This window comes from Aulostomus chinensis, chromosome 13 (assembly GCF_037954235.1).
Source record: "Aulostomus chinensis isolate RoL2024-O1b breed Wild chromosome 13, RoL_Achi_v1.0, whole genome shotgun sequence".
Classification (NCBI taxonomy): domain Eukaryota; kingdom Metazoa; phylum Chordata; class Actinopteri; order Syngnathiformes; family Aulostomidae; genus Aulostomus; species Aulostomus chinensis.
In genome coordinates, this window is record NC_141332.1 from 26,606,372 (window position 1) to 26,626,646 (window position 20,275).

Consider the following 20,275-nt stretch of genomic DNA (forward strand, 5'->3'; position numbering starts at 1 on the left):
CACAGCTTGCGAGGAGGCTACTGGCTGCAGCGGATCTCTGATGACGACTGACCGGTTGAATGCACCGAACTCACAAGGAAACACTCGTGAGAACGGGAGTGTGAGGAGTAAACAAACATGGAGGCGCAAGAGCTCGCAGCTCATTTTATATGTTCCACTGTCTGCACTGAGAGCAGTGAGAAAAAGAGAAACCATTTGGGTGAAGGTGAGGAAGGGTAAACTTGGGGAGTATGGACCCTGTGGAGGACAGAGAGAGCTGGAATAAATGTTAAATACTGGAGTCAAGGCTGGGATATGCAGGCTAACGCTAACATAGGCTAATGGCAGATAATGTTCCCTCTCCACAGATGGTTGGGCAACATCCACTAGAGTCGGCTTGGACCCTGAGTGGTTGATGGTTCAGTGTCTTGCTCGAGGACACTTGGGCTCTGATACGTCCCAGACAGCCATCACAGGTTTATCTGCCTGGAGTGTTAAAATGCGATCGTTGTGCTCAGAATCTGGAGGAACTCAAAAAGTTTAGGGTTTGAATGTTTGAAAAGTTATTGATCAATCAACATATTGAACAGTGAACATTGTGGTGCTTATAGAAGATCATCTAATATTATGTTGATAATGAAAGAAATAAGCACTAGCGGTGAGGCGGGAACTTCACATTTGAAAAACTCTCTTCGATGCTGCAGCCTACTTGCAGGAGAAAGACAGACAAATTGGAAAACTCAACTTTGGCAGCTTTAATGTGACAATAATATCTGTAAATGAGTGGAAGTCTGCCACCGTCTGACCTCAACGTGTCTCGGCACCTCCACACTAAATCACAGCAATGAGACGAGGGTGGAACAGGACAACAACAGAGTTAAAGGATCAGTGGTCTTGGATGAATGGAAATCAATAGCAATTGGAGGACTACTGCTGCCTGAAATTGAAGGAGGAAGGAGAATGGATAGGGAGCTCCGTGTGTGTGCGTGTGTGTGTGTGTGTGTGTGTATCTTAGTGAGTGATTCAACAGGGTGCATGGCTGTTAAGTTACTGAGAGTCACGTGAGAATCACTCTATCACAAAGAGTCCAGGGAGTAAGTATCAGACGAGAACACGCACACTGCTGGATGCCATTCAAATGCAGATGCACACAAATACTCTCAGAAATAAACACATCCACCATCTGAGTGCTGCACCCTGAGACACACACGTGTTGATGGACACAAAACCCCAGCAGAGCCCAGTTCTTAGACACAACCTTGTGTTTTGAGGCAGGTGTGGGTAGTTCGAAGAACCCTCGTACACATAGGCACTCACCCACACTTCACATGACTGCTCTCCGCACGTCACAAAATGAGGTTACAGATATCATATCAAAGTGCAGCATTTCCTCCCATCCAATTATTTTTCAGCGGGAGCAGCAGCCCAATCAGCTGGCCTCACCATCTCATCTCTCAGCGAGCGCTTAAGGTAGGTACAAGATAGTTAGGCTCCTATAGAAGGAAACCTTACACTGACTTCCAAACATGGCTGCAAGATGTAAAGTGTTCTCCTCCATTCAGCAGGTCAGAAAATCAGTGGACAGGAAAGTCCATCAGCGGGTTTACATGTGTAGTTGCAGTCTAGGGCTCTCATTTAAGTTCCTCGATACTCATGATGTTGTCCCACGATTCAAGAACCCAATAAGATGGGCTGGCAGAAGCACAGGGGCCTGCGGAACTGGAGGTGACAGGTGCCTCCTTCCAGCTTTTTCAGCTTTTTAGTCGACCTTTTGCAGCACATGCAGCTCTGGGCAGTCGTCACAAAGTTTGATCATGAGAACCTTTGCCCATACCTTAATCCTCAAATGACCAAAAGGTGGTTAATTTGTTGTCTTCAACACTTTAGTTTTTATGTTTCAGCATGTTGGAATTTTCACAAACAACACACACACATTGAAGCCACATTGGACATTTACTCCTTAGAACTGAAACTTGCTACTGAATAACAAAAGCCTCTTCTGGTACTCAGTATTCAGTCGGTGTCATAAAAGAATCAAAGGTCGCTACGCAGCCTTAGTTACGTAACCAACCAGTGAGCCAGAGGCAACGGCGCTTAACGGTGGACATAAAGTCAAAGGCTACGAAAAAAACGCATCGCAGTTTTATGCCTCCATGATGAGTGCCTTTCACATTGACCTATGACCTCCAGCATTTTTCCATGTCATCGTTGAGTCTCAGTGAATGTTTGTACAATGGATGCAATAGATTTGGTGTTGAAATTTCCCAGAGCTGTCCTAGAGATCTAGAGCCCCATTTAGGGTTAAATGGCACCAGCTGGTTGGCTGATTACGTCATGCTTTTGTGTGTGTTCAGCTTCATTTTAGTATTGAGAGGGTACGTTATCAGAGCACAAACCATGGGCCACGGGTCAAAGACACTCAATTATTCATAGGTGTGTTTCTGGCGTGACATCGCTCAAACCAATCAGAGAGCCTCATGTCGTTCTCTTTAAAGCCCAGGATGCAGTTCTTGAACACCAGCCTCTTCTTGGTCTATGGAGCAAGCATCTCCTGCTGCTCCTTTTATGCGCCAGCTTGAAACTAGCCATGACGCTTGTGCCGTTATTGAAATAGAGCCCATTTTGTTCACGTCAAGTCTTTTCGCTTCATCCCTCATCCTTCACCTCCAGCTCCTGAGCAAAAGCGTGAAGAAGATTTGATGAACCTGTAAACTCAAGGCCTTGAGTCTATGGCTGTCAGCAGCATGAGGGGACAATTTCACTGCACTGTCTCGGTCTCCCTGTCTGACCAGAACGTGTTGTCTTCACCCTCACACGTCCCTGACTGCGCACCCAATGTAAAACTACCCCCAACCGCATTATCCAAGTCTGTTAGCTTGACTTTGAAAAGTACGATTCCAGTCAGACCAACGTGTATTTTAAAAGTCCAGTTTTACTCAAACTCAAGAAACAGACTTTTTCTAACGTCATGTAAACGCACCGAGGGAAGGACAGAAGGTGGGGCTTCATCACATTTTCACATCAAACCGGCAGCCACTGGAGTGCCTCTGATCTCCACATCTCACCCAGAGGGGGGTGGTTGGGGTCTGGGCATGCACAACCTGATTGGAAAGTGAACTCACTTTGCCGGTATTATTCCATTTTCACGGGCATATTCCTTAGCAGAACTGCTCTATGAGGGTTTTTTTTTTCTCTTTTTAAATGCATATGGAGAGCAGAGGAAAAATAGGCCTATCTCAGCGGAGGCCAGCCTGTAGATTTGGAGCTGCTCGTCCTAAAAAAAAAAAAAAAAAGCCGTCGTTTGTTGGTTGGGTTCCTTCAAAGTGCCAGCTGGCATGCTGATTGTCGCTGCTCCATTTTTCTGTATAAATGAACCTAATAAAAAATACAATAAAAGACAGGAGGCACACTACAGAAGGAAGCTCAAAAGCTTTACAGCAGCCAGGAAGGAAGCGCGGACCAGAAACCAATCTCTTGTTCCGGCTGGGGATTGAAATAAAGGTGCTCCACAGAATAAAACTGCATCAGAATAAATGTAGAGAGGATGATGAATGGAAGAGGACAGTCGAACTGGTTTGAACCTGCAGGATTCTGCCAAATGAAGCGAGGATGATGATTATAGTCCATACTACTTTTCAGCACAGTGAGTTAAGTGATGGTAACCAAAGACAGTTCAAAAGAAGCGGCGCTACTCAGAGCCTGGACTGGAGATGGCAGCTGTCATTTCTTTATCTTTTGTTGCTAAATGTTCTTTTCTGAGCTCTTCCTGAGACACCACAGTCACTTCTGGGGAGCAAGTTAAGAATCTGAAAGCACCTTTGCGATCACCTCAACGCCAGGGGCCAAAATGACCAACAGTTCTGTTTTTTCACATGACCTTCAGACAATACACGCAGAATCAGGTCACGGTCAGGTCGTTCAGGTGAGTCGTCTCACACGTGTGTCTGATTAATGCTTATTTGCTTTGGAAGGTTTCTAACTGAGTGAAAGACCAGGAAGTATCTGAGTGGCAGCCATGACAGGAGCTGTGTCAAATCTCCAAACACAAGGAAGGAAGAGAGGTGCTTTCTTTCACCTTTAGCATTGCATTTGGAAGCGGGACTCCCCCAGGGGGCCCCAGACGGCTTCAGCGGAAGCTCAGCACACGGGGGTGAAAAACTATTAGTTATCAAAGGGGAGAAGACACAGAAGTTTCACCATTTTCCTGCTTTCCAAGAGTCAGAAACTAAAAAATGATCCAGGTTGGACCGCTATTAACCTCAGGTTAGCTTGGCTCAATATTTGACTGTCTATGGAATCAAATAATATAATAATGATCTATAAAGGCATTCAACAAAAAAATCCAAGTAATGTAAGAGGGGACTGGTGGGGGGGCTCGTTCTAGGAGGTGGCCCGCTATTACGAAAGGACAGCTACCGTCCCACAGTTTGCAGCAGCAGCAGCACAGCAGTGAGAAACGAGGAATGACGTTGACTTCAAGGGTTCAAATCGGTTAGCAGACTGAAATTAAAGCTACTGGTTCAGGCACTTTGATTCTCACACATGCACACAGTACAGTACTCACACTGTAGCTCCTCCAGATAACGCTTCCATAGGCCTCAGTTAACCATTTATTGATGTCACATCAATATCTGAACATTTCCAGCCAGGACCTCCAGTACTGGGATCTAGACGCTTGTGTTGGAGTAGCTGTTGGATCTAAGTAGACGCCACAGGCTTGAAGAGGAGGCGGAACATTCCTACTTACATGTGAATATGACCAAGACGGAGCGGAGCAGCAGGTTGACAGCCCTCTCCCACCTCTCGGAAACGCGATCCACAACTGGCGGTATGAGGATCTCTGCTGGAACGTAGAACTGCAGGGCGAACGTGATGAAAATACCAAAGCAGTACAGCAACTTCACGGCCTGGTACGTCCTGGAAGCGGCAACAGAGAGAGGAAAGAGACAGGAAATGAGACAAGAAGATTAACAATGAAAAAGAGAAAGACAAAAAGAAAGAAAAAACACATTTGGCGAGCGCCCTTTGACAAACACAAACCCAGCGTGACTGTGAACCACGTGTAAGATGAGGAATCGTTGGAAGAGAGGTAAACATTTGATTTTCACCCTCATTGCACAGCCAATCTATTCCGCTAATTACCAACATCAGCCCAGTTGAAACATCTTTGTCTCCTGCAGTCGTGGAAACAGGGACCAGTAATGAGCAAACACTTCCAGTCTGAGTATTTAGCTTTACTCACTTTATCATCCCTTACAAAGCAATCAGAAGGAATAAAAGGAGTGAATGTGCCAGAGCTCCCTCAGCTGATTTACAAACCCTACAAACCAGCAACGCTCAAAACAAACGTGTCACATCCCCTTAATACCTGGAACACCTGGACTTGTATGATTCACAGTGAGCCTGAAGTGTTCATGTGTGTCATAATATCTGACTGCATCAGCGCGAGAGAGGACCTGGCCGTGATGGCGCTAATGGCAACTGCGAGTGCGTCTATAGCGACGAGGTTGCTTGAAGTGACCTATGTGAGCAAGCGCCACCAATCAGGGAGGGTCAGACAGAAGAGGTCGGGCTTGTCTCAGATGACAGCGCATAACTAACGTTAGCAGCCGTGGCGAGGAAAGAGCAATCGCTATAGTTCAGAGGAGCAAACAAACGAGGCGAGACAACATTAAAATTAGGGTGCAAGGCTTGAAATGATAATTAGTGAGGAGGTTTTGGGGAAATATTTCTTCTGAAACTCAGACAGTCGATAAAGGTTATAGAGAGAGGTCAGACTTTTTAAAACTCTTCACACCCAGGTGGATCCTGGAGTGAAAGAGGGGAGGAGTCCCACACGTGTCTGACGACAGAAGTGATGTACGCTCCTGAAATAATGGGTTCACGAGCAGCTTCACTGCGTCAGCCAGCCATAGAGGAACTTTCCTCTTATACGTTCTTACAGATCTTACATTAAATTCATCCGGGCTTCTAGCGATGAATTAGGTAAGACGAAGCTTTGCCTTCACTACTTCTATGTTCAAACTAACTGGTTAACAGCGATCAGATCAGCTGTGTCTCCTGCAGTCAGGGTTGAGTCAGCACGCATGAGGATTCCAGATCAGGCTCACCGCTGTGGATGTGGATCACAAGACAGACTGTAGTCCCTCTGGAGCCAACAGATGGCGCTGGAGGAGCCCTTTCCCTGTCTGACTGGCTTCAAGGCTCAGCTGTTGGTCTGACCATGATCTTTCTTACACTGTTCTGGCTCTACTTATTTTTCAAAACCTTTCCCTGGAAAGTTCCTCGCCATTTTCAAATTTCATTACTTTTCCACGGTTTTCTACCAGATAGTTTGTTCCTCAGAACCACTGGGGAAAGTCCTCAGACATCCTGAATACACCTTCTGGAGACAGAGAAATATTCCACAGGTGTGATTTCATGAATCTCGGACGTTAATATTTTTTCATGTCCATGCGGACCCTGAAACACACTTTTAATATTCAAAAACAGTCTCTAGTTGAGACTGTTCAGCTCAGTCATCACAAACAATACGATTCGTCTCTGAATCACGCCGTGACGCAGAGAAGGTCGACAGGATCTCACCAGCAGTTGGGCAGGTTGAGTGTGATGCTCCCGCCTATGTGCTCCTCGAAGCACATGTATCCGATGGTACCGAGGCTGATGTAGAGGAAGGTGACGATGCCCATCCCCAGATACAGAACCAGGGGGAAACTCTGAGGCCTCTGCATCTTGTTCTCCAGAGGAAGTACCTGCCGACCCACAGAGACACAACCAGGCTATTAACAGCACAGGGGATATTTATTGTTGTATGATTGGTGGTTTGACCTCTGTACAATATGGGAATCATAATGTTCCTTTGGATTTATCACCTCAAAAAGCCACTTTCTCTCAGGCTGCTGTGGCTTAATTGAGGTGTTATATTAAAGGCAAGATTTGTGTTGACATTCAGCAACAGAGCAGGGCTGACTTCCACTGCCTTTGTAAACAGTGAACTACTCTCTACGGAATACTCAGTGGTGCTAATTGAATATAAATGAAGGAATTTACTTCTACTGCTCTTGCAAATCTGCCCGATGGAAAAAAAATCTACTGATATACCAAACTCACCCTTGGTTCCAAACACAATGTTTAGTTTTGCTGAATTTATAAATGAAACCGCTACATGAGCACTGCAGCATAAGCATCATAGGAGGTGTTAAAGTTGGATCAATGTGACCTGCGCGTGCAGTTTGACGCCTTATAGACATAAGAGTCTAAGTAGCTAGAAAAGAAAAGAGGCTAAAGCTAACGCTAGTAAGAGCAGAGCTGGCCTGCAGCGTCTGGTACTAGACAAGCACTGCACTACATTCAGGAAAAAACTATACAAGATGCACGGGTACAAGCTGCTGGACGTCCTCCACTTCTCACGTTAGAATTAAAACTTCAAGACGGCAGAAAAATGTCAAAAAAGTTTCTTGTACCATCGATGAAAGCCCTGTGATCGCAGGTGTAAAACCAGGTGCAAAGGGGGCTGTACATTATTTCAACCACTCATAAGCCACGTACCACGCCGATCCCCTCGAAGGCAAAGATGGCCGTCCCAAAGAAGAGGGGGTAGTCTTTGGCTTTTCCTACTTTTGGCAGGTTGATGGGATATGGGATGTGCTGTGAAGGAAACACAGGATAACACCATTAAGTCCCTATTCTGTAACAAATGTGTCAATCTAATGATATCATTATCCGACATCCAAGGCTTTTGTTGAAGGCTCACCTCTGCCTGGCTGACGTGTTATTTCTGTATGGCCAACAACTGATCCCAGCCTAATCACATCCCGCCTTCATACAAGATGTTCTCTCCACAGATAATTTCTAATCATGGTGAGTAATCACACTGTGTGCCAGGGGGACGCGTCTCCTATGTCCCATTGTGCTCATTTGTCGACCTGAACTTGAAAATTAAATGAGCTCATCACCAAATTATTGACTGGCTTCGGACTCGTGCGTGGCTGTAAGGGATCATATAAAGCAAATGTTGTCATTTCCCCCAAAAAACACATGATGATGAAAGCCAGGCCCCTGTTGAGCGATCAGGCCTCTTAGCCAAAGAGGACCTATTAGGCTTCTATTATGCTTTTCTCAGATATATGTATGTCAGACATTCAAGATGTCCAAAGTTTCTGACAATGAGCTAAACATGTAAAAGTAATCCCTTTGAGAAGAGACTTCAGTTGACGTCACTTCATCAGGTGTTGGAAACATTATTTCCAGGGGGCCATGTTGACTTAGACAGGAAGTAAAAGACCACATTTGAAGGATACTTCCCCCAAAATGTGTATTTTGCCTTTCAAGTACTCACAATTATAAGTTAAGTATGAAAAGTGCCCTGATAAAACTTGAATGCTGCATAAATAAACTGTGCGGGAGCACTGAGAGAGGCTGAGGTAGCAGTGCTAACAGCTAACTGCTAACAGTAGCCCACAGTGAAGGGTGGGGGTAAGGGGTTATACCTGCTTACAAAGAGGCACCTTTTCTTTTTTATTTGAAGAATTCACAGCCGCTGACATCACTACATTAAGCTGCCAGTGGCTTCAGGTAAAATAGCAGAGCAGACTCGTCCACTTATGTATCACTGACAGGATTCTGCCTTTCATGGACCCGTCTTTGAGGACGTTCCCGGCTGGACAGAGGCGGCTCCAGCTCTGGGGCCGTATTTTGGCCACGTGTGCTTCAGATGCTCATCCGCTCCAGGCACAGCACGCACACACTTAAAGAGACGGGAGATAACATGGCTAGTTTCCAACACAGGATGAACTCATGAACGGTGTTACTTTTTTTTAAATCTGAATCATGCAAATACACCTGTGGAGTCCCAGGACAAATGGACAGCTGGAAACAGGTGTAGCATCTCCTCTTTAAATTAGCAGCTTGTGAGTTGTGCCAGCTGGAATTACAACTGTCAACTAACTTTAAACCACAATGTAAAGCTAGTTAGGATGAACATACGTCAACTACCTCGAGAAAGAGATTTCACCAGAGAGCCCAAACATTTATGTGGTGCTTGGCTCCCCTCCAGGGATTTAATATTATCATACATTCTGTTTAAAGACAGAGCTATAAAACAAAAAGAGCACCAATGGAAAAAAAAAGCCAATTCCAGGCTGCTTTTGTAATGAAGTAGCTTTAGCATCCCTCATATTCCTCGCTGAAGTGATTCATCAGCCGGAGACACCACACCGACCACATGTATCTCTAAGTGCTGCATCTTTGGAAGGTTTCTGATGCAAGAAATTGCCTTTTTCAAGGTAAGGCTGTTTCTCTGGGAACGGGGCTTCTATATAGCTGTAAAGGGCAGAAACTGAGCGATGAAACACTACACAGCCAGACAACAGGTAATCTGGAGACTCTGTCACTACCAGTTGTGCTCTTATCCATAACAACACCAGAACACAATCAGCCCAGTGGAAACAGCGAGACAAATTATAACACACAAAGAGAAAAGTGTGACTTCAAGGTGTGTGTTTTCAAACCTGTAATGAGCATCACTGTGAATTATTACTTTAAACTGAATGGGGAGGTCCACAGGAACAAATTACAAACACACAAGAAATCAATTCTCTACCCAACGTAAAAAGCAAAGCAAGAACTGTGTGAGGTTAGCACTTGGAGGTCAATTTCAGTTAAAAATCAGAGAAGCAGAACCAGACAAAGGCAGATTATGTGCTCATGTATGAGCGGCGCCGTTAACACGCTAAGGGATCTGATTATTCACGGATGTCGGTGACCAGAATCCTGTTTTATTTGAGGGTAAATGGATTTGAAGATAACAAAATTAAAATGCTTGATTTCTACGGAGGGATTCCCTCTCTCAGACCACGTGACCTTGTGTTTTACATGTGAGCGTGTGCAGCACGTGCATGTTAGCGTGGCGCTGACAGACCTGTGAGCTAAAAATGCCCATTTCTCGACACCACATCAGTCCTGCTGCCTAAACATCCTCAAGGACACTTTGCTATATATCTCTCAGTAGAACAGATGCTTGCTATGTAATATGATGTCATCCTCTAATGAGACACCCGGGACTCGTGAGGTCAGCTCTCCACAAACATGACAAGTTGGACTTTTCCGTTCCTGCTGAGTTAACTTCGGTTGAGAACCCTTGGAATGGTTCCAAAGGTTTGCAAACAGGAATGAAACCCACTCCCCCTTAATGGGAAAGGCCTCTGTCAGCCACCAGTAATGGATGGCATCAGCCCAGTATCATCTACTTTCCTGAAAACCATTTCCTGTCACGGTTCATAGCTTGCAGCTAGACAGAATCAGTACCAGAAATGGTGAAGATGAACAGCAGCACTAAAACCACAGATTTACCGTGAGAGAGTAGAAATAGATGAGGATCAGGCTGGCGGTCATGACCAGGTTCGCCATCAGCGAGAGGGGAGCCAGGTACTTCAGGTTGGGGGTGAAAACCAGTATGATGAAGGCGGGCAGGAAGCAGAGCATGTAGAGGCGCGAATCGAAGCTTGGCACCAACACCTGGGTCTGGTTGGTGTAGTTTATCTGGCAGCTGAAGGTGGTGGCGTTGGCTGCTTCTACCACCTACAGCAGCAACAGCAAGAGAGGAGCAAAGAAAATAAATCACTTTAGACACAAGCGTAGGAGGGACACCAGAAGGATTCTGACTTTTTAGAAAGTCACATTTTTCTCATGTTCAAAGGACGGGGGAGGGTAAGAAGAGGCTGGAGTGGAGGATCAGACAGCCACATTTTACTACTCTGAACCCTAGAAATGTCATTATGTTTGCACACCAGATCTTTGTCATACAATAATACAGAATTTGGAAGAGAGTGTAAGATCTGCACAAATGCCTGGTGTGATAAATCGATCCAAAGCGTCATTGACGCTCCTGTTGAATGACTCGTGGCTCATTGATCACTTCAGGAATCAGATCACGACATTAAAAACAGTTTTAGGAAAACAAGAAGTGAGAGATTACCTCAAACTACCCCTAAAGTTTGCTTGTACATGGTTTCATCAGCATGGAGCTCTACCAGGAACGGCTGATGTGTTCGTGGCAGGTAAGAAAGAAGACACCACGACAGCAGACAGACACCACCATCTAGTGGTGACACCATGAACTACGCTTGATGAGAGGCTTTTAGTCCTACATTCCTGTACTCCACAACGCTCTGTGTGAACAGTGATTAAAAATGCAGGTACAAAACCTGAATCCCAGGTCAAAGGTTTAAACGTTTAAGGTATTCAGACGGAATGACCTCAGTGTATTTATCCAACAAGTCACCGGTCAAAGATCATAACAGCAAGAGTAGATAAAAGACAAATTCCTGTGAGCCGCAAAATTAGAGAAAAAGAGCTTAACTGGAAAGAAAGGAAGAAGAAAAAGTCAGATGATATCCTTCTTTTCTACATGTATTCATCCCACCATCAGGATATTTCACACTGCTTTCTGCTGTGAATATTGGTTGCATCAATCCTTATTCAAAGAATTTCTCATTTCTAATTTAACACGACAAAATGAAGAGATTTTCCGAGAGAAACATTTGATTCACCAGTGCTTAAAATGCCCCCCCTCCCCCCTCTCCCTTCGTCTCGCTCTCTCTCTCTCAGGGAGGACATATATGGTCAACATTAGAGTGGAAACTGTCATATGAACTCATGTAACCCTCATCCTGAGTTGAGACCGCGAGTCCATAATCAGAGTAAACAGAACATGGTTCACACACTCTGATTTGTTCTCAGACTACATTTATTGGACCATGCAAACACCACAGATGTAGAAAGAGTTGTGCAGGTCAAAGGTCAGAGCACACGGCAACCTGGACGATGAGTTGACACCCTGGATGGGACTGCGGCAGTGTGATCAGTAGACAGCGATTATACAACAGGTCACGTTAAGGTGCTTGAGAGCCTGCCGACCGCTGTGAACGCTGACGAATCATCAGCTGTTGAACTGAATGCTGCGTCCATGGTGGGGAGTCCGTCCAGCTGATGAGCCGCTCGGCTACATTCCAAGTGCCTCGCTGCCGTGTGGTGCTGAACGATTTGTGTACTTTGGTTTTTGGAGCTTTTTCTCTCCAAGCAGCAGCCGGTTAATGTTTAACTGCAGGTTCACAACAAGCGATGCCTCTGACATGACACCACCTCACACACGGTGTAAAACATATTGACTACAGCAGCACTGGCTCCATGCTTATCTTGTATATATTCGTGACGTGACCACGAACTGTCAACATCACACAAGCAACGGCAACGTACTCACTCACAACAGCTGCTTGAAATTCAATTCACTGTTGGGAAGTAATATTTTAAGATGTGTCAATTGAGTCGATGTCAGGTTAGTTAGTGACTGTGACGACACGCCATCATGGGTGAGCGGGACGTACCTGTGGGCCTGGGAGTTCATGTCGCCACAAAAAATTGAAACAAAAAAGAAAACCTAAGTGATTTAAATCAGCGTCTCCGTGGCGCCGCCACACACTTTTAACAGAATTCATGTCACCGCCAAGCAATGCTGCGTTCAGAGGTCGTCGTCACATTCGACACGTCGACTGTGAGGTCGCTCTGCTCGGCAGGACGTTGATGCTTTTGACTCCAAAGGCAAGGTTGAAGTTTGTGTCAGAAATGTACAAACTAACTAACAAGCATCAGCCATAGAGGATCAGTGTTGGAGTGTGTCAGTTTAGTGTGTGTGTGAGTGTGTGTGTGTGTTCATCACCTGCTTGATATTGTCACTCAGGAAGACAAAGTAGACGCAGCAGAAGCCCAGCTGAGTGATTATGAGAAACAAATTCACCGTCCGCCTGAGAACGAGAGGAGGAGAGCAACGAAGTTCAAACAGAAGGTCGCAGCGTCGTGCTCACGCATCAGAGCCTCAGCCAGCGCGTCTCCTCACAAGCAGATCCTGGTATATTAGACCAGCACCGCTCATTGCTACAGTTTCTGCCTGCACCTCTGGAGGAGCACACTGGCTTTCTGGGGGATACGTTGACCTACATTCTCTAGGGACCCTCAGACTGGACACTGGGACACCTCAGGCCTAAACACTGCGTATCCTAGACCGTTACCAAATACATCATTTTAATATTATGTGACAGCAAAAGCAAACAAATCATGGAAGAAAGACAGTCGGCCAGCAATCAGCTGTCTTACTTTCCCCACTGCGAGTGTCTCCTGAGCCACGAAACGTTCTCCATCCCGTACTGGACCACCTCGCCGTAGGTCATAGACGGCCTGTTCATCCTGGAACATAAACCACTTTTACAGAGATATTCTGCAACGCCGGCATTAAAATAAATCCAGGTTAGAGCACTTTGCCTATTTACACAGAACCAAACAACACCAGCTTCACGCCACCACAGCGGTGGGATTCTGACCTCAACTCACCGAATCAGCGTCTGTGTCACTGACAACACAGACGCTATTTTGTCACTGCAGCTTAAAGTCTGTTTAACTCAGACCACCTCTGAACACAGATTTGATTCTTTTATGCTGCATTTAACTTCTTTCGTTCACTTCATGCCTCTTTCACACACATCAGGGCTGCCTAATGCCACCATGAAAACCCGAAAAGAGAAATGGAAGTTGGAGGAAAAGCAATATCAGAGAAGCGTGACACTATGGGAGGGTGGTAAGAAGTCTGCTCCATCAGAACGGGATGTGCTGAGTGGAAACTATTCCTGACTGATGGAGACGTTGTAGTAGAAGCTCTTCATTCATGCTCTCTATCCGTCTAGTCCTCTTTAACATGGCTGGGTGGGGCAGGGGCGGGGCTGCGGTGCGTACCTGAGGGACAGGGCCAAAGGACGGGAGACACCACGGACAGGCAGCAAATGCTCTACACACTCATGATGTGGAGTTAAAGGGCAGAAGTGAGTTTATTGCCTTCGTTGTAACTCACCAGCAGCTGCAGCTCTGATACAGGACCACAGCAGTTACATAACCCCGCGCGATAAAACTCCACTGGTGACAATACAGCAGTCACATGGTTTCACTCCACTGTTCTCCAGATTATAAGGTACAAAAAAATGCTACAGTACATTTCTTATTTTGTTCAATCAGGTAGCATTAAAACAACAGGATAAAAAGAAGCTTTTCAGTTCTGACACTGTCACGGGACATGAATGCTTTGTTGTTGCGTTCAAGGACCACTGTGAAGACATGAGTGCGTGAGGAGGACTGAGGAGCCAGCTCAGGAGGTGGCAGCAGACAGGGAGACTGGAAGACACGCAGTCAGTGTGAGACTTCAACTCTCTGCTCTGAGAACGTTCCATGCCGCCAAGTACACGACAGGGCGGAGCAGAGATACACGGCGAGGCTACAGTCACCTCATATCAGACCATCATTTACAGTCGACTGTGAGTCTGCACTTTGGTTTGCTGTCAGCTGAGGAGCCAAGGACCCTGGACCAGGAGCTCTGGCCAGGCAGGCTCTGCTTCATAGCGCTTCAGCCAGCTTCACTGTGTTCGGTGCCGGTGGACAATTCACCGGAGCAGCCAACAGAAACAATGCTGGGTTACCCATCACTGTGTATTTACATCAAGTGAGACCACGAGGCGTGTTTTGACTTTCAAACACTCACAAATAGGTGTCTTGAAGTGTTGAAGACTCCAGAGTGCGGAGCCAGGCATGTTTATCCAGCATGAAGCTAATGGCTCCAACTACAGGCAACAGCCCAACTGTCCAAGAACATCTGTTTGGGAAGTCTCGGGTCATCGTCAGGTGTAATCCAAGTCCTCGTTATCCAGCTGAATGCTCGGTAGTCCACAAACACTTTGATGAGCTAAAACAAACCAACCCTTTCATTTCTTCTAGTCCACCGACGCTGTTGGAAGGAAACGTGTTCAGGTGAGTTCCTGAAGCACATTGAACTGTACTTACTTTGCACTCAGGTGATGGGAACAGTCAACCAGCAGCCTCATACAATGAACCGCGATGACCCCCATACAGAAGAGGCTGACTGGTCCCAGCTGGGGGGGGGGCACGGAAAAGTGAGAGTCATTGAGCAAATACAGGCAAAACACAAGCTGTAAACAAAAGATGAGTAAAGTTACAATATAATGATGACACACACTGTTGAACAGGAAGTCCCGTGACTTGAAGGAGCGTGCCGACCTATTAGAGAACACACTTATCTGCCCGAGTCAGCGCAGGAGCACCGATACACTCCCCCGCAGCTCCAAGTGCTCCCTCAACAATTCGTTTTGTCAGCAGCCATTCGGTGCACACAGTCGCACCAGCGCACAAGTCTGAGTGCTCAGGAGTATGAATAAAGATTGAGGCTCCAGGCTTGGCAAATAGCTGGGATCTAAAGACTACATTACATACCTTACTACATACGCATTGAGAAAACCAAGGAGTGGCGAGTTAGAAAGCAGAGAGGGGCAACCAGATGTCTGGAGCATAATCTCCCCTTGAGGCTAACAGCATGAGGCTACAATCGGCTGCAACCTGCGTGAGCTAGCCGGTTGTTCTGGGTCCTGCTTTCGTCACACGACATCAGAGCTGAATATCTAACGGCTGGGAACACATTTCAATTTAGTGCATCCAGACCCGCCATGTGGCCGGACGTAATTCGATGCTCAGATGTGATGCTCACCACCAGTCCTGCGTTCTTGACAGCCAGAGGCAGACCCAGCAGCCCTGTACCGATGTTCCCCTTCAGCAGGTGGATCAGAGTCTGACAGAAGCTGGAGAGGGAGAGAAAAAAGTTGGCAACAACATAAACTGCACTACAGCTCCTACAGTTGTGACCGCTACATACGAGGTTCCCGCCCGCGATCCGATCCTCTCGTAGTGACGCTGCGGCCTGGATGGTCCAGGAGGGGAAGGACACAGAGCGTCCATTTCTGATGGATTTTGATCCGAGAATAAAGAACCTGAGGAGAAGATGAGAGGAGGCAAGTTGTTTCTCTTCAGGGTTCTCCTCCTCCTTTTAACACATGAATAAGGGAGAGGTTGATGGCTTTCACTGATTCAAGTGTGCCGAGTGCCGTCAAGTTCATCTACTTTAGCAGCACCATTACTTTAGTGGCCTCTCAGTTTGGCATCTGCGCTGCACAGCAGACACCTGGGACATAAACTAGACGGCACCTGAACAGCACAGACCTCTGCCAATGCCCCTGCAGAATAAAAACCTCAGTCAAAGCCGATGTGGAAAAAAATGCCTTTTTCTATGTCAGACAAACCTGTCCCACAATGCACTGGGCTCCTCCTGGCTCCTCCTGGGCCCTGCTGCACCCTCTACCCAGTTTGATGAAAATCAACCACTAGTCTTTATCATGCTGACAGACAAACATATGACATGCATCACATGACCTCCTCAGCAGAGGCGACCCAGCTGACTGTACTAACAACTTCTTGGTTTGATTATTGATCATTTTGAAGGGAAAGCTCTTCAGAGTCTCCCTCAGCTCCTCTGCTTGTTGATAGATCCATTCAATGATCTGAGGCCAGTTGCTGTGTTCAACACAAACCTCATGACTTCTCTTAGCCATCTTTACACACGAGGAAGTGCTGCTATTTTGGTGAGGATGGGAACAAAGGACTGTCTCTTCATGAGAGAAAAACTGAAGCTGAAGTGAGAGTGAGGCGAAACCTGCTGCGCTAAAAATCCTCCCGACTCCCGACCTTGGCGTGATAAAGCAGCTATGTTCTTTTCAACATCAGATCTCGGGATATTTAAGTAGCCGTCATCATTTAATGAAGCATTATTGCACAGTTGCCAAGGCAGGAGCCGCATGGATTCAATCCCACAACCTTGAATGAATCACTGTTGAAATCTAGAGAAAGAATAATCTCGAAATCTGCGACAGGAACAAGGATCCTTCAGGTCTGGATCCTGCAGATCCCTGCATATTTAAGTCAGTGACAGACCCCCTTCGTAAAGGGCCCCCTACAGGTGTAAGAAGGTCAAAGTTCATCCACAGCTCCTCTGCTTCATGTAGAACGTCGCCTTGGAAGAGGCTGCAGGTGTTTATTTTGGGCTTTCTCACTTGGATTCTAAATCCTTCACCTCAAACATTCAGACTTCAATCGTTTCTCTCACAGCCCAGCGAGCAACGGTCCTCTACACCGGCTCCAGCTGAGCACCGAAGACCTCATTCATCGTTCACTTCCTCAAAGAGTGACAGAGATCTTGATGTATGGTCATGACAGCAGCATTTTTCTTTGATTGACACGCGCTTCAGAACGCACGCTCCAGCTCGGTTCCTGGAAACACAGCAGCGAGCCGAACGTTCTCCTCCTATCAGGGGCTGCAGACTTACTGACTTTCGGTTCTGAGTAGATTTGTTCCCGTTCCTGACGCTGGGAGGAACTTCAGACTTTGACTGACCACAGAGAGACTTCGCAGCCCAAACGTTTCCTCAAATTTTTTCTCATTTGAACAAGTCACTGAATTAACTTCCTGATCCTGAACATTTTTAAGACCTTTCAAAACCGTAATCTAGAGACTGAGATACATTTTAGACCAAATTTAAGATGTTTCAAGCCCCCATGGGAACCTCAGTTGTACGACTGGTATACGTTTCTATCTCTCTGGAGGCTACTGATACCAAATTGTGCGACTATTTCCTTAAGCGCACAACTCCAACTGCGTGTGCACACGGCGTTCACGCTGCCTCCAAGGTTTTGTTGAAGCCATAGAGATGAGTCAGTAAATCAAGGCTGACACGTCGACTGTGTTGTTGTGACCTTTTCTCAAGCAAAACAACAGTCGTGTCATCAGAGGGACAAAATGAAAGCTGCTTGGATGATTCAGTGTCTACCTGGGAACTGGGATTATATATAATCCCCCAGCGTCTACAGACCCAGTTCATCCAAGGCTCCACGCAGACGACAGCCACCACTTCAGCTTTGGGTCCAACAACTTTATACTGATAACAAGAGTGCACTTGATTCATTTACCTTCACCCCGGATGTCTACATCACTGGACGCCATCATGTTGGATCAGATGGTTTTGTGGGTGTGGTCTCTCCCAGCCTCACAGATCCTAACGCTGGGAGGTCGGGCAGTCCAGCATTGACCGCCTCCTACTGCAAAACACAGACACTAATATCAGTGAACATTTAACCAGTGTTTGGTAACCGCAGCGGGCCAGTCGAGCACGCCGCAGCCTTGATTACATTTTGATTCCTGAAAAAAAATAATTAAAAGTTTCACTACATTCAAAACATCCCCGAGCCCAAAATTGAACTTTTTTTTCCTCTTTGTAACAAAGTCACCAAACTGAGATATTTAGGAGTGGAGCCGTCAGTGAGAGACATGAGATATCAATCCTGGACACATTTCTGCTGAAACGTCCAGGCCTGGCTGATCACTTGGAAGAATATCCAGTTCTGATTGTTGTGATTCGTATCTCTGTGTGAATCACAACATCAGACTCTGGGTTCATTAACATTTTTACTGAAATGATGACGCTGGGATCTGCGCCGTCACAATACTTCACTCTAAACTCCCATTCTGCCTTTAGCAAAGACCATTTTGTGATTTCAATAAAGCCCTGATCTCCAGCTCAGCCCCACCTGTAGTCAGATTATCTTTGATGCGTACAGTAAAGTCCACAGCCTGAACTTGGAGTTCAAAGCAAAGACACTGAGATAAAGAAAAGCTGTTACTCCTCATTCCTCCTGGCAGCTCCAGGTGAAGAAGAGACGCTTCGCCGACCCTTCATGGAGCATTTCCAGCGCATCTAAAGCACAAGAGTGTGTCTGAACTTTGAATCGCTCAGCAACTTTCACAGTGCAGGGACATGGCAGCCACGAGAAACCAAGTAGCACTGAATTCCTGCCACTCTCCTTCAGTGTTTTTGCACAGAACCCACCAAAAGCAAAGGCTGGTAAGAGGACTTCCAACAATCCTTGACTCTGAACTGAAAGAGACACTAATACCTTGTTGCTTACGCAACAAAATGTGAGGTTGAATCTAATATTGGAAGCCAGTTCCCGTGTTTACTGACGATAAACACACGGACACACACACACAGCACATTCCCTGTGTGTGTGTGAGAAGAGGGTGCGCCCCGGCAGAATCCGTTTGTGTGCTTTTTTTAACGTCTTGTAATTAGGACTCACGACAGCACTCACACCTGGCAAAGAGAACCGATAATCCCACCATTTAAAACCAATCCATGACCAGGAGCATCTCCTCAACGGACCCGGTGATAGGACAGACAGCACCGGGGAGACGTGGCCAGGAATCGCACCATCAACTAAGCTGCTGATTACCAGCCCTGTGCCAGGGAGGCTGAGAACACCCGCTTTAGTTGCTATTATCGTCCGAGAGACACTCATGCACAGAGGGGGGCTAAAATAGCCTGAGAGCCAGACGAGAACAGCAGATTAGCTAACATTAGCTACTTGTTCAGAAGACGATAGCGACACCCATAACAACCTGCTGCTAGCATGACGGCGTATTCTGACACAATGCGGCAGGACATCATAGCTAGCATGTCAGAAATGGGTTAGCCAAATGTTAGCTAAAGGGTCCATCTTTGTGTCCCGGTAGAGCGGCTCATCCCCAGCACCAGCCTACCTCGGAGATACCGTGGCTTCTCTCCCGTCGAAGGGGGGCTCTGGTGGGTTCGTGACCGGAGGCTATCCTCGCCACAGGCCGCTTATTTTCATATTGTCATTTGTGGATGGATTCCCGACGGCGCGGTGACGGGACCCGGAGAGCTGCAGGAGAACTCGAGTCTGATCTCGGTGTCAGTCAGACAGCAGGGATGGTCACGTGACACAGAGTAGCAGGAACTGCGCTGTTCGACGTGGTGTTGCCATAGAGACGGATTATAACTTTGCGATGTACGCTCTTAAAAATAAACTACCTTGTGATCGTTTTATTATATTGTCGCTGCTCCTTCTGGGGGAGAAAATCAGCAGAGAATGAAAATACTCGACCTTAATTCTATTTAACTCACTGTTGTACTTTGGATAAAGGAAATTTAATCCATTCTTTGTTTTGAAGAGCACGAATGAAGAATATATTCCTAACCACTCAGTGTTGTACCTCAAAAATGAACTTGTGCGTGCGACTAAAACTCCAAAAGCTATACATAATATTAACATTAGTATTTTTTCCTCACTATAAGTTTATTTTTTTGAAACATGTTTACAGTCACTTCCCAGTTTAGCAGGCTTTTATTTGTGGAGCGACGGTGTCTTTTTTTTTGGAGCGCTTGATTTTACCACCGGCATAACTGGTTTAGTCTCAAGTTTCCTTTTAATTCATTCGCATTCCCCTGGCTTAAATTAACAAAATGCGTATTTCAATCAGAACTACAGTACATAGAAATGTCTT

At 46.2% G+C, this 20,275-nt stretch overlaps 1 protein-coding gene across 2 annotated transcripts in view; it reads right to left on the reverse strand.

Moving 5' to 3' along the window:
• Positions 1-19,721, reverse strand: part of slc36a1 (solute carrier family 36 member 1) — a 40,344-nt gene extending 20,623 nt beyond the window's left edge. Inside the window, exons 1-11 of one of the 2 annotated variants that reach the window (XM_086222337.1) lie at positions 19,511-19,721; positions 17,884-18,009; positions 15,740-15,854; positions 15,575-15,665; positions 14,857-14,945; positions 13,129-13,218; positions 12,695-12,779; positions 10,330-10,557; positions 7,528-7,626; positions 6,565-6,731; positions 4,727-4,896 (exon numbers count right to left, since the gene is read on the reverse strand). In XM_086222337.1, coding sequence (XP_086078463.1) covers positions 4,727-4,896; positions 6,565-6,731; positions 7,528-7,626; positions 10,330-10,557; positions 12,695-12,779; positions 13,129-13,218; positions 14,857-14,945; positions 15,575-15,665; positions 15,740-15,854; positions 17,884-17,920 — 1,171 coding nt within the window. In that variant the 5' untranslated portion in view covers positions 17,921-18,009; positions 19,511-19,721. Of the gene's footprint in view, positions 1-4,726; positions 4,897-6,564; positions 6,732-7,527; positions 7,627-10,329; positions 10,558-12,694; positions 12,780-13,128; positions 13,219-14,856; positions 14,946-15,574; positions 15,666-15,739; positions 15,855-17,883; positions 18,013-19,510 lie in introns of both variants that reach the window. The other variant, XM_086222336.1, reaches the window with a different exon arrangement.
• Positions 19,722-20,275: the final 554 nt, after the last annotated feature.